Below are 16,873 nucleotides of genomic sequence, written 5' to 3'. Positions count from 1 at the left end.
TAGGGTACAAATACATCATTCTGACAAAGTTTAGTTAAAATCCCCCCCAGTAGTTTCTGAGGAGATGCGATAACGAGAAATTGTTAACGGACGGAAGGACTGACGGAAGGACGACGGACCACGGACGCAGAGTGATTTGAATAGCCCACCATCTGATGATGGTGGGCTAAAAATACAGCCTCTATCGCATACACAAGGTTTTTCTTTGATTTGACCTAGTGACCTAGTTTTTGACCCCAGATGACCCATTTTTAAATTCGGCCTAGATTTTATCAAGGTAATCATTCTGACCAAAATTCACGAAGATCACTTGAAAAATACAGCCTCTATCGCATACACAAGGTTTTTCTTTGATTTGACCTAGTGACCTAGTTTCTGACCCCAGATGACCCATTTTCGAATTTGGCCTAGATTTCATCAAGATTATCATTCTGAACAAAATTCATGAAGATCAATTGAAAAATACAGCCTCTATCGCATACACAATGTTTTTCTTTGATTTGACCTAGTGACCTGGTTTTTGACCCCAGATGACTCATTTTCAAAGGTTTACTAGATGTCATCAAGGTAATTATTCTTACAAAATTTCATGAAGATCAGTTTAAAAATACAGCCTCTATCGCATACACAAGCGAAATGTTGACAAACAGACGACAGACAGACGCCGGACATGGAGCGATCACAAAAACTCACCTGAGTATTGCTCAGGTGAGCTAATGAAACCACTATCGTGTAGACAAGAAATTGTTGACGCACGCACAATAGCAAATTCTGGCCCTTTAAGGGGCAATAACTCTAGAACCCATGATGGGATCCGGCAAGTTTTGGAAAGGAACCGAGAATTCATGCAAATACAAGTTTTGTACAAGTTTGATTAAAATTGCTTGCAAAATGTGGTTTTTATTGTGTTCACAAGAAATTGTGGACGGACGACGGACGGACGGACGACGGACGAAGGGCGATCACAAAAGCTCACCCTGTCACTACGTATACAAGAGGGTCATGATGACCCTGGATCGCTCACCAGAGTAATATGAGCTACATGTTTCAAATGTCAAACTGATGATTTTTAGAATTTTTTTGGAAGATTTTCCGATGTACAATCAAGTAACCCCTGGGGTGGGGCCAATTTTACCCCGGGAGTCATGATTTGAACAAAGTTTGTAGAAGTCTTTTAGGCAATGTTACTTATGAAGTATCTAAGATCTAGGCCTTCTGGTTTATTTTACGCAAATTTTTGAAGATTTCCCTATGTACAACCAAGTAACCCCTGGGGCTGGGTCAATTTGACCCTGGGGGTCAAGATTTGGACAACTTTTGTAGAGGTCCTTTAGGCAATGCTACATGTCAAATATCTAAGCTCTAGGCCTTCTGGTTTATTTTTAGAAAATTTTGAAGATTTTTCTATGTACAATCAAGTAACCCCATGGGGCGGGGTCAATTTGACCCTGGGGGTCACGGCTTGAATTTTTTTGTAGAAGTCTACTAGGCAATGCCACATGTCAAATATCTAAGATCTAGGCCTTCTGGTCTATTTTTAGAATTTTTTTGAAGATTTTCCTATGTAAAATCAAGTAACCTCTGGGGCGGGGTCAATTTTGACCCCAGGGGTCATGACTTGAACAAATTTTATAGAAGTCCACTAGGCAATGCTACATGTGAAATATCTAAGCTCTAGGCCTTCTGGTTTATTTTTAGAATTTTTTTGAAGATTTTCCTATGTTAAATCAAGTGACCCCTGGGGCGGGGTCAATTTTGACCCCGGGGTCATGATTTGAATTTTTTTTGTAGAGGTCCACTAGGCAATGCTACATGTCAAATATCTAAGCTCTAGGCCTTCTGGTTTATTTTTACAAAATTTTGAAGATTTTTCTATGTACAATCAAGTAACCCCATGGGGCGGGGTCAATTTGACCCTGGGGGTCACGATTTGAATTTTTTTGTAGAAGTCTACTAGGCAATGCCACATGTCAAATATCTAAGATCTAGGCCTTCTGGTTTATTTTTAGAAAAATTTTGAAGATTTTCTTATGTAAAATCAAGTAACCTCTGGGGCGGGGTCAATTTTGACCCCAGGGGTAATGATTTGAACAAATTTTGTAGAGGTCCACTAGGCAATGCTACATGTGAAATATCTAAGCTCTAGGCCTTCTGGTTTATTTTTAGAAAATTTTTGAAGATTTTCCTATGTAAAATCAAGTGACCCCCCTGAGGCGGGGTCATGATTTGAAATTTTTTGTAGAGGTCCACTAGGCAATGTTACATGTCAAATATCTAAGCTCTAGGCCTTCTGGTTTATTTTTAGAAAATTTTGAAGATTTTTCTATGTACAATCAAGTAACCCCATGGGGCGGGTCAATTTGACCTCGGGGGTCATGATTTGAACAAATTTTGTAGAAGTCTACTATGCGTCAAATATCTAAGATCTTTTTTGACCCCGGGGGTCATGATTTGAATAAATTTTGTAGAGGTCTACTAGGCAATGCTACATGTGAAATATCTAAGCTCTAGGCCTTCTGGTTTATTTTTAGAAATTTTTTGAAGATTTTCCTAGTATGTAAAATCAAGTGACCCCTGGGGCGGGGTCAATTTTGACCCAGGGTCATGATTTGAACAACTTTAGTAGAGGTCCACTAGGCAATGCTACATGTTAAACATCTAAGCTCTAGGTCTTCTGGTTTTTGAGAAGAAGATTTTTAAAGTTTTTCCTTTTCTGTTGCCATGGCAACCAGAGTTCTGCATGGAATTCAATTCTTTGAATAATTTTTGTAGAGCTTCACCCAAGGAATATTCCTGTGAAGTTTGGATGAAATTGGCCTAGCGGTTTATGAGGAGATGTCGTTTAAAGTAAAAGTTTACGACGGACGACGGACGGTGACTGATCAGAATAGCTCACCTTTGGTTCAGGGCGAGCTAAAAACTTAATAAAGTCGGGATGCGTACGCCGTCGCAGGAGAATGAGCAAGTGCAAAAGCTCTACTGTAGGAACAAAATCAAATAGTTGAGCTAAAACTGCTATGTTTATTTATTACAATCATTATTGTGAATACGGTATAACAGACTTTAAAACTGTCAAAAAGTGTTGAAGAAGTCATTTTGACATAGACCCGCCCGCTTAGCTCAGTAGGTAAGAGCGTTGGTCTACGGATCTAGGGGACGTGAGTTCGATCCTCGGACGGGGCGTATGTTCTCCGTGACTATTTGATAAATGACATTGTGTCTGGAATCATTAGTCCTCCACCTCTGATTCATGTGGGGAAGTTGGCAGTTACTTGCGGAGAACAGGGTTGTACTGGTACAGAATCCAGGAACACTGGTTAGGTTAACTGCCCGCCGTTACATGACTGAAATACTGTCCACATGACCCAGATCCAAACTTGACCTTGAGGTTATCAAGACAAATATTCTGACCAATTTCCATGAGTTTCAAACTTAAACTTTGGACTATAGAGTGTTAACAAGACCAAGACTTTTCTTTGATCTAGCCCACTGAACTAGTTTTCGACCCTACATAACCCAGTTTCAAACTTGACCCAGATGTCATCACGACAAACATTCTGGCCAAGTTTCATAAAGATTAGGTCACAACTGTGGCCTCTAGAGTATTAACAAGACAAATGTTGACGGACGACGGACGACTCACACTGCACGACGACGGACGCCGGACAATGACCGGTCACAATAGCTCACCTTGAGCATTTCGTGCTAAAGTGAGCTAGAAATAAAAGGGCAATAACTTTGGTTAGTTATGTGATTTTCAAGGTTACGTGCACCATCGCCCTATAGTGATTTTCATTCGTGTAAAGTTTCATAAAGAATCATAAATAGATACATTAAAAAACCCTATTTTTTACCAGATCAAGGGGATAACTTTGGATCAAGGGTGATAATTACCATATGTGAGCAAAAGTCATGTACTAATTAATAATTACGTGAGGTATGGTGATTCTAGCTAAAGTTCTTTTGAATTATAAGCATTTTCAATTATGGACGGGCGCACGCACGTACGAACAACACTAAAACAATGTCCCTCTGCCTTTGGAGAGGGTTAAAGTTGACGGATGGCCAACGTCATCAAATAAGACGACCTGATTTTTTTTCCAAAACGTGCGTATAAATATAATGACATTAAACTAACCCATATATTGAAGACATGACGTCTAGGAATTCTTGAAAGGACATTCCTGCTAAATTATCCATGTCTTCCATTGATGGCACTGATGGCACATTGTTTGGTACACTGTAAGGATGGTTTGTTTTTGGCTGAGAAATACGTCGCGTGCTATCCTGATCTCTGTGTATGTTGTAATTGACTTGCTTCTGCACTTGGAGTTGCCGTTTATTATTAGATGCTCCTCTTTGAGTCGACGGAATACTTGGCGGTAACGGACTGTCGATGGTATTGCTGTCTCCAGGTTTCACATTCATTTGTAGTACCTGAATGCTAAGATTAGAAGGCGGAGTATTTTGCTTCAATTTTTCCTTGTACTTTTTTGCAGACAGGAGAGCATCCTGAAGTAACACTGACTGTATATTAGTCTTTGTATAGTTTTGTCCTGTATCAACATCTGATGAAGATATATTTTCACAATCTTTATTTTCGGCGTCCATGACTTTTACTTTTTCTCTGTTGATTGTCAACTTCAGTCCATTACTAGGCGACGCCAGGCGAGACTTGAACGTTTCTATTAGTTTTTCATCATCTGTTTTCCTGTCAATTATAATCCCACCTGCAGGAGGAGTTGGCGGCGGTGTTACACTCGCATGGAAAGTGTCTACGTTGACATTGACAACTAGCTGCTCATTTCCGCGTGTACCTTGAATAGTCGGGAGGATGGCTGCTTCCTTCTGCAGCACCGGCATTTCTGGTTCTTCATCTTCGATACTTTCCGGTATGTCTTTGACCTTTGCGGAGGAAGACAGACCCGATGCTAACTTGGGTGCTGCGAAAATAGAAATGATAATAAAAACAAATCAAGCTCATTGTTGTTTAAGAGTATAATGAAACATATTTTAATTATAACATGTTCAACATGCACTAGAGTTTTTGGTGGTCATACAGTCCGGGGCATGCTCCCCTGGTAATTATTTGATATCTTTAAACATTTGAGGCATTTTCATAATAAAACAGACTGTCAAAAGATAGTTTTCACGGACGGCTCCTGAATAAAAAATCCCGTTAGTCTGTCTACCTTTTTCAAACATTGCCTTCGAGTGACAACGCTCGTCTATTAGTGCTTTGCGTAAGAAAAATTGGCAGAAAAAGGTTACAAATCTTGATCTTTTTGCTCACTATTGATGACAAAAAATATTTAAAGCTAAAGCAGTCAAGACAAGGGCTTCGCAGAGCGGTACAATATAGATATACGCCTGTAGTGCTAGATCAGAACAGAAGAAGTATTTGGGTATGTGTGTGTCTAAGAGGGGATGTAACTCTGCGGTGGTCGATGGTTTTGTGCGGCGGCGGTGATCAAACACTAAGTCACAAGAAACTAAAAGTGAATTTTGGTGTGTGTGGTGGTGGTGGGAGGGGGGAGGGGGTGGGGTGCAGGGGGTAATGTGGATTTTCGCAATTCTCAATTCACCTCATTACCACCAACCTACATTTAAACTTTGAGCAGTTTTGAAGTTTTGCTCCGGATATAAAAATACAAAGGACAGATATGACATTTGAACGCAATTTGGGACCTTGACCTTTGACTAAACAAATTCATGCTCACCGTCCCATCGACAATTACCTATATGCCAAGGTTAAAGTCAGTATCTTGAATAATTATTAAGTCATGCTCTTGAAACAAAATATAACGGACATATTTGACCTTACCTTGACCTTGAGCTTTGACCTGCAGACCTGGTTTATGCACATTGTACATCGCCTCATCGCAACCTGCCTATATACCAAGACTAAAGTTTATACTTTAAATGGTTATTATATCATTCTACGGACACAAAATATGAAGAATAAAAGTTGACCTTTGAGATCATTTTTTGGCCTTGACTTTTCACCTACCAACCTGGTGCATGCGTTTTGCATATCGTCTTATCGCCACCTACCTTTATACCAAATCTAAAGACAGTAAGTTGAATGGTTATTGAGTTTTGCTCCGAACACAAGTATGACGGACATACAGACGGGCAGACGCACGCGCCATAACATATTACGTTTGTTTCTCCAAAACGATTGAGTAAAAGGTGAACCCAAACAAAAATAACCGAAAACTACCAATATTCCAAGTTAAAAAGGGTAACAATGCTGACAAAATGCAGAAAAGATATGGTTCTTGACATGCTTACTAATTCAGTAATAATAATTAAGTATACAAAGTTATTTAAGTGGACCTGAACAAACTTCTTAACCATGAAATCCATATAACTTTAGTAAAGAAGTGAATGAAGTATAGCCATGCAATACAAAGTCCCATAAGGGAAGGCACCTAATTTTCTCTGCTGCAATATAACATAATAATGATAATCTGATATCTGTCAATTATGTATAAACAATATTGTACTATATACATGTAAACACAATATGTTATAACAGACCACTTGGATTAAAATTTGCATATACAAAAATCTACAGTTGTTGATTGTTTCATAACATCTATAAATATAAATCAAAGGCCTGAAGGGCCTGAGAGTCGGCTAATGATTGATGTACTGGTAGTATAGTCTACCAGTTTCAGTTTGTTTTTAGTTTTTTTCCCCCAACTAAACAGAGATTTTGTTACAATAAATGAAATGAACATTCAGTCGATGCCTAGTAAAACTTTGATTGACATTATACAGGTATTTAAACCCAATATATTTCTCTAAAATTGAAGAGTGGTTCGCAGAAATAAAAATGTTGAAAGTACAAACTACAATTTGACAGCTGACACTAAGATACTGCCCATGACTATATATATTTTTCCAGTAAACATTGCCTCCGGCATTGCCAAAAGAGGCAATTATCGGCTGGTATATATTCGCACATGATAAAATTTGAATATGACAATTTATATAATAAAATTTTACAACGCGGATTGCCACATACAATTTGTAACGGATGGACGAAAGAACTGTTCAGATATTTTACAGATAATGGGCCTGGCGATAACCGTGTCATATGTTAGGTATTGTTCAATCATATTATAAGTGGTGCCAGTTTAAAGTATACTTACTTTTAGAGATACATGTATGTAAATGTTGCTGAGTGTCAATATATAGTGTAACCGATATTAATAAATGCAGTTCTTTTTTAGTTAAAACCATCATTTATTCTATTTCAGACCTGTTAACCCCATCAAAATCATGTTTGTAATCCCCAAGTCCATGCTCTTTCAATTATCCATTTGATTCATGTAGACAGACAGGCCCAGGCTGGGCTGAAAAATGTTTGAGCCATTTTTACGTGGTCGGTAGCAGGGTGGGTGTGGGGAGGGGTGTTTCTTCCCGCTTTAAATTGCAGTCAGATTTTGAAATGGGCATTGTGGCAGGTGGTAAAAGGGCAAATGTATCAAACTGTAAAGTGGCAATATGGGGGAAGGGTGTGGGAGAATACCCCCTTCTGCAAGAAGGGTTTGGGGTATCACCACAAGAAATTTTTGAATATGTAGACCCTTGATACAGCCTTTGGTGCGATTTCTAACTGAACATTTTATGTTTCATTTTCTAAATATTACCTAGATTCTTTTTAGTATTACAATATCCAAAGTATGAATGACTGTCACTTCATCTTTTTACTTTCGGATCATGCCTCAGGACTAGTCTAAATAATGAGACCTCGGGTAGACCGATTTTACATTTTGATATTTTACGTTGTCTACCTAGAGGCGGATATCGACAAGTCAAAAAATATTAACGATATTCAACTCTCGAGTACAATTATTTGGACTAGCCTCAGGACTAGAATATGAGTCTGATATAGATTCTATGTAGGTGTTATAAAAATAAATTCTAGAATCATTTCTGTTACAATAATATCTATCATGTCTGAATGTTAAAATTTCATAACACAGCTCGATATTTACCCAAAATATTATATCCGGATACGATTATACTTTTCTAAATCTCCAGTTTCAACAATATGTTTTACAAATTGTGATGATACGAAGACATTTAGCAGCAATTGGCAGTATCTGACATTGAAGTTTACGGTTAAATTACCACTTATTTAAATCTTTCATAAAAAAGTTGTTTCGTTTCGTCAAAGCAGCCAAACATAGACGATCTACTTTCGATTTCAAAAACTACAAGAAAATACAATTTAATGTTTCGCCGATTTGTTTATTTCTCGAAAAATAAGAAATAAAATCATTTTTAATATCAGTAGTAATTAAACAAACCAGTAAGGGCTTCTTCTTCCGATAATTTATCCGCTTACTGACTGCAAACTTCAACCCACGAAATGTCGTAGAAGCGTTGTTATAAACAGGTCACGCGTGTTCGCCGACAAGTGTCCAGAATGTAGTTAGAATTCATCCGCGAAGTCTCGCGGAAGAATTAACGTACTGCACATATCTTATTCGGGTCATTTAAAATGAAGCTGTCATAATTTAATTTCATCGATGTGGTAAACTATTTGATAAGAGACATTCCAATGCTTTCAGAGGTACCCGACTCAATAAAATACTAGCAGTATGTTCTGGAACTATATTTTGTCTTTCGCTGGATGTTACGCAAGCTTGGTAAGCCTGCGCAATTCATAAAATGCACAGCGCAATAAATTTGTTATTTGCGCAATGATTTTAAAGATTATTTTTTGAAACGGACATGGTATCAAATGGATAATTTGGCTAATAAGTTAATATGCAGCTTTTATTTGAATTTGTGAACATCATATTTGCTATTTTGTGACGAAAGGGCATAAAATTCGTGACCATAATCATATGCGCAAATGTATTACCAAATCCCGCAGAATCGTTATGCGTGTTTATGCTTAATGAGTTACCGCGGAAGAAAATACGTGGCTTTATTCGAGTACTGCACAATTACAAGTCATAAATTTGACGGATTATATCGTATATTGGTCATAGCAAATAGGATTGACATAACTGATCTTCATTCGATCAATGAACTCTTTGAAATTAGAGATAATCTAATGAAACTACATCACTTCGCTGTGTTGTGAGTCCATTTAATAAGAATGAGAAATCGGGCGATAGCAAGGACTCGTCAAACGTTTGAAAGCGTTTAGCCGACTCAAAAAGTATTTAATTTCAATTTTGATAACATTTCATGTTGAAATTGGTGGGAAAATATGAGAAAAAATGTAAGAAATCATCATATTAAAGGGAAGCAATTCTGAAGAAAGTACATCAACACATTTTAATTGGGTCCATATGACACATGAGCTTATATAAAAATATTTTATAGACTGGACAGGAAAAGATAAATGACTTTTGACCTTAGATGTGACCTTAACCTTTGCACTAGGGGTCTGGGTATGGCACTTGACACATTGTCTCATGGGGAACATTTGTGTCAAATAATATAAAAATCCCCGAATTGATGACAGAGTTAGGGATCAGAAAGGAAAAAAATCCTATTGACCTGTGACCTCTAACAGTGACCTTAACCTTTGAGTTAGGGTTAAAGGGTTGCGTAAGACAAGTTGTCTTATTATGGAAAACATTTGTGCTAACTAATATTAAAATCCCTTCATGGATGACAGAGTTATTGGTCATACAGGAAAAAAAACCCTATCGACCTTTGACCTCCAACTGTGACCTTGACCTTTGAGTTAAGGGTCTGGGTGTTGCGCACGACACATCGTCTAATCATTGGTTACATTTGAACCAAGTAATATTAAAATCCCTTTAAGGATGGTTGAGTTACTGACCGGACAGGAAAAAAGCCCTGTTGGTCTTTGAGTTCCAAGTGTGACCTTGACCTTTCAGCTAAGGGTATGGGTTTTGTGCATCACAAGTTGTCTCGTCAAGGGGAATATCTGTGCCAACTAATATTTAAATCCTGTTTTGCATGATATAATTATGGACCGGACAGGAAAAAAAACCTATTGACATATTTATGCCAAGTAATATTGTAATCCCTTGAGGGATGACAGAGTTCTAGACCGGACACAAAACAGACTCTGTTCATGCCCATGTTACTATTTGACTGCCAAGTGTGACCTAGGAGTCTGAAAGTTGTACATGACACATCATCTTATTATGGGGTACATTTGTGCCAAATAATATTAAAATCCCTTCATGGATGGCAGAGTTATGGACCGGGCAGGAAAAATCCCAACTGTGATCTTGGTCTTTGAGCTTGGGGTCCGGGTTTTGCGCATGACACGTCGTCTCATCATGGAGAACATTTGTGCAAAATAATATTAAAATCCGTTGATGAATGACCTAGTTATGGACCGGACACGAAATTGTGGACGGACGGACGCACGAACGGGAACGCGCAATCATATAGTTCCCGAAACTGGTTTTCAACCAGTAGGGGACTAAAAAAAGGCAATAATTCTGACAAAACGCATATCAAAGTTATGGTTCTTGTCCTACGACAATGAGCTGCGTTTACAAAACGCAGAATTATGCCCCCAGGTATATGACCAAAGTTGCTGTTCTTTTTCGAGATTTTAAGTTTAAAGGTGAAGATCATATGTAGATCAAGGTCATCTATATATAGGTTAGTTGTAGGTCTTGCCACAAGTTTTGTTGAGTGTCGGTATGAACTGAAACAGGTCATTAATGTGGTCTGTAGGCAATCTCGTTCGCACTTCCTGATGAAGGTCAAGGTCATCTTGGTAGTTTAATTCCAATCTTGACTAGAAGCTAGTTATGATCATTATGACCAAAAATGTTGTTTATTAAGGGTTTAAGTTTGAAGGTCATGTGAGGTTCAAAGTCACTTATATACAGGTCAGTCTGTAGGTCTTGCCACAAGGATTGTTGCGTGTGCGTATGAACTAAATCGGTTCATTAATGTAAGCTGAGGACAATCTGGTCCGTACGGATAGATGAGGGTCAAGGTCATCTCTATATAGGTCAGTTTGCAGGTATTGCCACAAAGATTGTTGAGTGTCTACGATGTGAATTTTGCCAAGTACCCCCATTGAAGATGAAGTTGAAGTAAATCGGATCATTAATGTGGGTTGAAAGCAATCTGGTTCGTACGGGCGAACAAACGGACGGACGGACAGACAATTCGATTGTTATATGTCCGGGGGCATAAAAAGAGGACATAAACAAGAATTAACCAAAAAATGTCCAATTTTGTAAGTATATAAAGGGTCATAATTCTTACAAAATGCAAGCAAGAGTTATGGTTCTTGGCTAAACAAGTCTGCAAAATTTCAATTTAGCTCTTACAGTATTTAATAAAAGTGGGTCTAAACAAAAAATGTAACCAAGAAATTCCAATTATGTAAGTACATGAAGGGCCATAATTCTGACAAAGTGCCTATTAGAGTTAAAGCTCTTGGCCTACTTACTCAACAAATAATGATACACAAAACTTTGTAAAGTTTCAAAGGTACTGTTCCTATATTTTTTTCAACTAATGATGATAAGCAGGACTGCAAAGTTTTAAAGCTGTAGCTGTTACGGTGACATAAACAAAAGAAATCCCAAGAATTTCAAATTTATCAGTACAGCCACGTGTCAAATAGTTTTGACAAAACATGGACTTGTTTAGGACTCTTGCCTACAGAATAGAAACTGTTATAATAAACAAGTGATAAATGTTTCAAAGCCATATGTCAAACAGTTTACACAAAATATGAACTGGTACGAAAATTTTTCAAAGCTTTATCTCAAAAGGTTTTGTCAAAATATGGGCTGGTACAAAAAAACTTAACCAAGGTGTGACGCCAGTCGTGGTGAGTAGGACAGTTCTACTTATTCTTCAAATAGTCGAGCTAAAACATTTGAATGCAGATGCTTCATCCGTGGATGAAAATTATCAGTAACCTTCTTTTATATGGGAAGTAGCGGGAGACGGTCTACCATCCCAACAAATATCAAAGACAGCGACAAAACTGAAGTAAGTTTAACACGAATCTGTTGGTAAACTGCGCAACATCAGCCAATTCGTATTCCTTGGATAGAACAATAGCGTTGAAACGCTCGAATAAGTCGTCTTCACTTCTTTATGTTTTGACAGTAAGTGGAACACATGTTGAATTTGTCAAATCAAAGCACTGAGAGGACTGATGTGGGCAGCGGTTGACAGCTTCTGGTAATGGGCATGAACAGTTAGCTTAAGTTTGGTGATTCTAGTTAAAACTACTTTTGATTAATAAGCATTTTCAACCTTTCTTTTACCAAATCAAGGGATAAAATAAAATATGAGCAAAGTGCTTATTGAAAATTTTGTGAGGTTTGGTCAATTTTGCTCAAAATCTGTTTTGAATTATAGGCATTTTTTAACAAATCAATAGGGAACACCCTGCTTTTACTGGAACAAGGGGAATAACAGTAAATGTATGCAAAGGTCATGGACTTATTGATAATTATGTGTTATTTGGAGATTCTAGTTATAACAAGAGCTTGTAGAAAACTTGCATGAATTAACTGACAAGGAACAGAAATTATTTGGTCACTGCCTACTGGACATTTAACGTATTGATCTTAAATCAATAATCATGGGTCATTTATCAGTCTTAAATGACCTCCGTATCAAATGTGATCTTAGACAAATGCATTATCTAGTTTTTTGGCAAAACTAGAAATGTGTCCATGGGACACAGATGTCCCCACTACATGACAAAGGACACACATTTTTTCCTAGGTCAGGGGCCATAACTCCTACAATATTGAATGAATCCGGACGTGAACATTCCTGAAAACTTTGGTGACTCTAGGTCAAATACTTTTGGAGCTACGTGCGACACAACATTAAAATGACCAATTTTTAACTAAGTCAGGGGCCATAACTCCTACACGACTGAATGAATCTGGACGCGAAATCCCAGGTGCACAACTGCACATGCTGACCAACATTCCTGTAAACTTTGGTGACTCTAGGTCAAATACTTTTGGAGCTACGCGCAAAACAACATTAAAATGGCCAATTTTTAACTAAGTCAGGGGCCATAACTCCTACATGACTGAATGAATCCGGACATAAAACCCTAGGTGCACAACTGCACATGCTGATCAACATTCCTGTAAACTTTGGTGACTCTAGGTCAAATACTTTTGGAGCTACTCGCGACACAACACTAAAATGACAAAGTTTTACAAAATCAGGGGCCATAACTCCTACATGACTGAATGAATTCGGACGCGAAACCCCAGGTGCACAACTACACATGCTGACCAACATTCCTGTAAAGTTTTGTGATTCTACGTCAAATACTTTTGGAGCTAGGCGCGACACAACATTCTTGAACGGACGGACGGAAGGACGGACGGACGGACACAAGGGCAAATCTATATGCGCCCCCCCCCCCCCAAAGTGGGGGCATAAAAAGTTCTATTGTCAATGTGATATTGACCTTTGACCTACTGAACTCAAAACCAATAGGGGTCATTTGCTGGTCATGACAAATCTCCCGATCTCATGATCCTAGCCCCAAGCGTTCTCCAGTTATCATCCGGAAACTGATTTGTCCACAGACCGACCAACATCCATCATCAAACATTAATATTTATAATATATATTTCTACTCCTTCGAACGAGAGCAATTAAATTCAAATTAGAAGATGCCCATGTCTCCCTAGTCTCCCAATGCAAAGTCGTAATAGGCAAGAGGTCAATAGAGGATAGGAGCGAAAGATAGAGATCATCTCAAGTAAACCGTGTTCCATGTTCAGGCCCCTGTGACCTTGATCTTTGATCGAGTGAGTCCAACATTAACAGGGGTCATCTACTATGCATGTCCAATCATCGTATGAAGTGTCAACATTCTGGGTCAAATGATTCTCAAATTATTGATCTAGAAAGAGTTTTTCTATCTTCATGCCTCTGTGACCTTTCCTTTAAGTCAAGTGACCCCAGAACATTAAGGGTCATCGACTTTGTAATTCCTATCATCGTGACTGAAGGTTCTGGGTCAAATCATTCTAAAGTCATTGGTTGGAAACTGTTTTCAAAGTTCTGCTTCCTGTGACCTAAACGTGATTCAAAAATCAATAGGGGTCATCTCTACATGTCCAATCATCCTATGAAGTTTCAACATTCTGGGTCAATTGGTCCTCAAGTTATTGTATCCATGTTCAGGCCCCGTGTGACATTGACAGGTGATTTTTTTTTTATTTATTTATTTATTTTCCAAATGAGATCTCATCTTGGTAAAAGCAGGCTATGAATATATTATACATAGATAAAAGATATTCAGAATAGTTCTTAAACTAAAAGCAACCATGAAAGAATATTTACAATAAATTTTCATTCAATTTTAAAACAACCAAAACAACTACTACTATCTCCAGTATCAGCACACATCATGATCTTCGGGTTGCATTCAGTCATTTTTCAGCTGTAGATTAATATAATATGCCTAATAACCATGACAGTATGCATGTTTTAGTGTTATATTTTCTGGTCCTTTGAGATCATGGAGTTCATTCAACATATGTGTAATAGAGTTCTGCTTAAGCCGGCGCTAGGGGGCACATTTCATTACCTCTCATGAACAGACTCAATCAAACCGAGTCTGCTATTATTCTTCTTGGCTGCATTCTTAGTTTGAATGATCTCAAATGATTTCATTGCAGTCTTCCGAAACCCGCTTTTGTATAATTATCCGAGAAAAATCGTAAGCCAGAACGTGAATATTTGTGGACGAAAACACCGCAAATCTACCGGCGATTAAAAGGAGAATTTGTTAAAAATAATGTTTCTTCGGATTAATTATACCCTTTAATGATATATCAATCACAATCACCAGCTGGAATGTAATATTAAATCAAATTGAAGAGCATACGTTCGTATTTTCGGGAAACAGGTATGAATTTTTCGCCCCCTCCGTTACGGCTGCAATTACTTTCCTAAGTCGTGCAAATAAAAATTATTTACGTAAATATTATGAAAGGATCGTATCTTTCTCTTTGAAAAAAAATAGGATAACACCTCCTCTGTTGATTTCATGCAATATATCTTTCCATAAACCCATTTCTATGCTACAAAGTTCAACGGATACACGGGTGCAATTTAATCCGAAAATGGAACGCACGCCGTGCTAGTGTTTTCTGATCATGTGACCAAAACAAGCTCTTTGGTGTTGTTATAATAATTAAATTTCGATTAACTTTTCTAACAGGAACTGAGTTTTAATTTAAAACGTTTACAAAAGACGCAACTTGGTTTTAATACCGATTATAGATCTACGCGTATGGTACTATACTATTTTTGTAGGTTATTTATAGTTTATTTTGATCACGTGATGAAGAATTGTTTTGGTCATGTGATCAAAGCAAGCATGCTCATTTTCATACGCGTTGTTTTTATTGTAAAATATAGATTTCGACAAATTTGTACTTAAGCAGCGCATTTTTAGATGGCCAGATTTTATCATAACGGAACCTTATCATCATACCGACAGTGAGCCTTTAGTTGGCCGGATTTTATCATAACGGAAATTTATCATCAAGTCGACAGTGAGGCCTATAGTTGGCCAGATTTTATCATAACGGAACCTTATTATCATGCCGACAGTGAGGCCTTTAGATGGCCAGATTTTATCATAATGGAACCTTATTATCATACCGACAGTGAGGCCTTTAGTTGGCCAGATTTTATCATAACGGAACCTTATTATCATACAGACAGTGAGGCCTTTAGTTGGCCAGATTTTATCATAACGGAACCTTATTAACATACCGACAGTGAGACCTTTAGATGGCCAGATTTTATCATAACGGAACCTTATTATCATACCGACAGTGAGACCTTTTATCATACCGACAGTGAGGCCTTTAGTTGGCCAGATTTTATCATAACGGAACCTTATTAACATACCGACAGTGAGACCTTTAGATGGCCAGATTTTATCATAACGGAACCTTATTATCATGCCGACAGTGAGGCCTTTAGATGGCCAGATTTTATCATAATGGAACCTTATCAACAGAACCTTATTATCATACCGACAGTGAGGCCTTTAGATGGCCAGATTTTATCATAATGGAACCTTATTATCATACCGACAGTGAGGCATTTAGTTGGCCAGATTTTATCATAATGGAACCTTATTATCATACCGACAGTGAGGCCTTTAGCTGGCCAGATTTTATCATAACGGAACCTTATTATCATACAGACAGTGAGGCCTTTAGTTGGCCAGATTTTATCATAACGGAACCTTATTAACATACCGACAGTGAGACCTTTAGATGGCCAGATTTTATCATAACGGAACCTTATTATCATACCGACAGTGAGACCTTTTATCATACCGACAGTGAGGCCTTTAGTTAGCCAGATTTTATCATAACGGAACCTTATTATCATACAGACAGTGAGGCCTTTAGTTGGCCAGATTTTATCATAACGGAACCTTATTAACATACCGACAGTGAGACCTTTAGATGGCCAGATTTTATCATAACGGAACCTTATTATCATACCGACAGTGAGACCTTTAGATGGCCAGATTTTATCATAACGGAACCTTATCATCATGCCGACAGTGAGACCTTTAGTTGGCCAGAGTTTATCATAACGGAACCTTATCATCATGCCGACAGTGAGGCCTTTAGGTGGCCAGATTTTATCATAATGGAACCTTATCATCATACCGAGAATGAGACCTTTAGATGGCCAGATTTTATCATAATGGAACCTTATTATCATACCGACAGTGAGGCCTTTAGTTGACCAGATTTTATCATAACAGAACCTTATCATCATGCCGACAGTGAGGCCTTTAGGTGGCCAGATTTTATCATAATGGAACCTTATTATCATACCGACACTTAGACCTATAGATGGCCAG

The 16,873-nt window shown here is 38.0% G+C and overlaps 1 protein-coding gene across 1 annotated transcript in view; it reads right to left on the bottom strand.

The window, feature by feature from the left end:
* The window catches only part of LOC123563981 (uncharacterized), a 99,968-nt gene that overhangs the window by 36,281 nt on the left and 46,814 nt on the right, over window positions 1-16,873 (bottom strand). Inside the window, exon 4 of the mRNA XM_045357217.2 lies at window positions 4,139-4,943. Within this exon, the coding sequence (XP_045213152.2) occupies window positions 4,139-4,943 (805 nt within the window). The remainder of the gene's footprint in view (window positions 1-4,138; window positions 4,944-16,873) is intronic.

Source organism: Mercenaria mercenaria, chromosome 2 (genome assembly GCF_021730395.1).
Source record: "Mercenaria mercenaria strain notata chromosome 2, MADL_Memer_1, whole genome shotgun sequence".
Classification (NCBI taxonomy): Eukaryota; Metazoa; Mollusca; class Bivalvia; order Venerida; family Veneridae; genus Mercenaria; species Mercenaria mercenaria.
The sequence above is the reverse complement of the archived record's forward strand: the minus strand, read 5'-3'. Positions and strand labels throughout refer to the sequence as shown.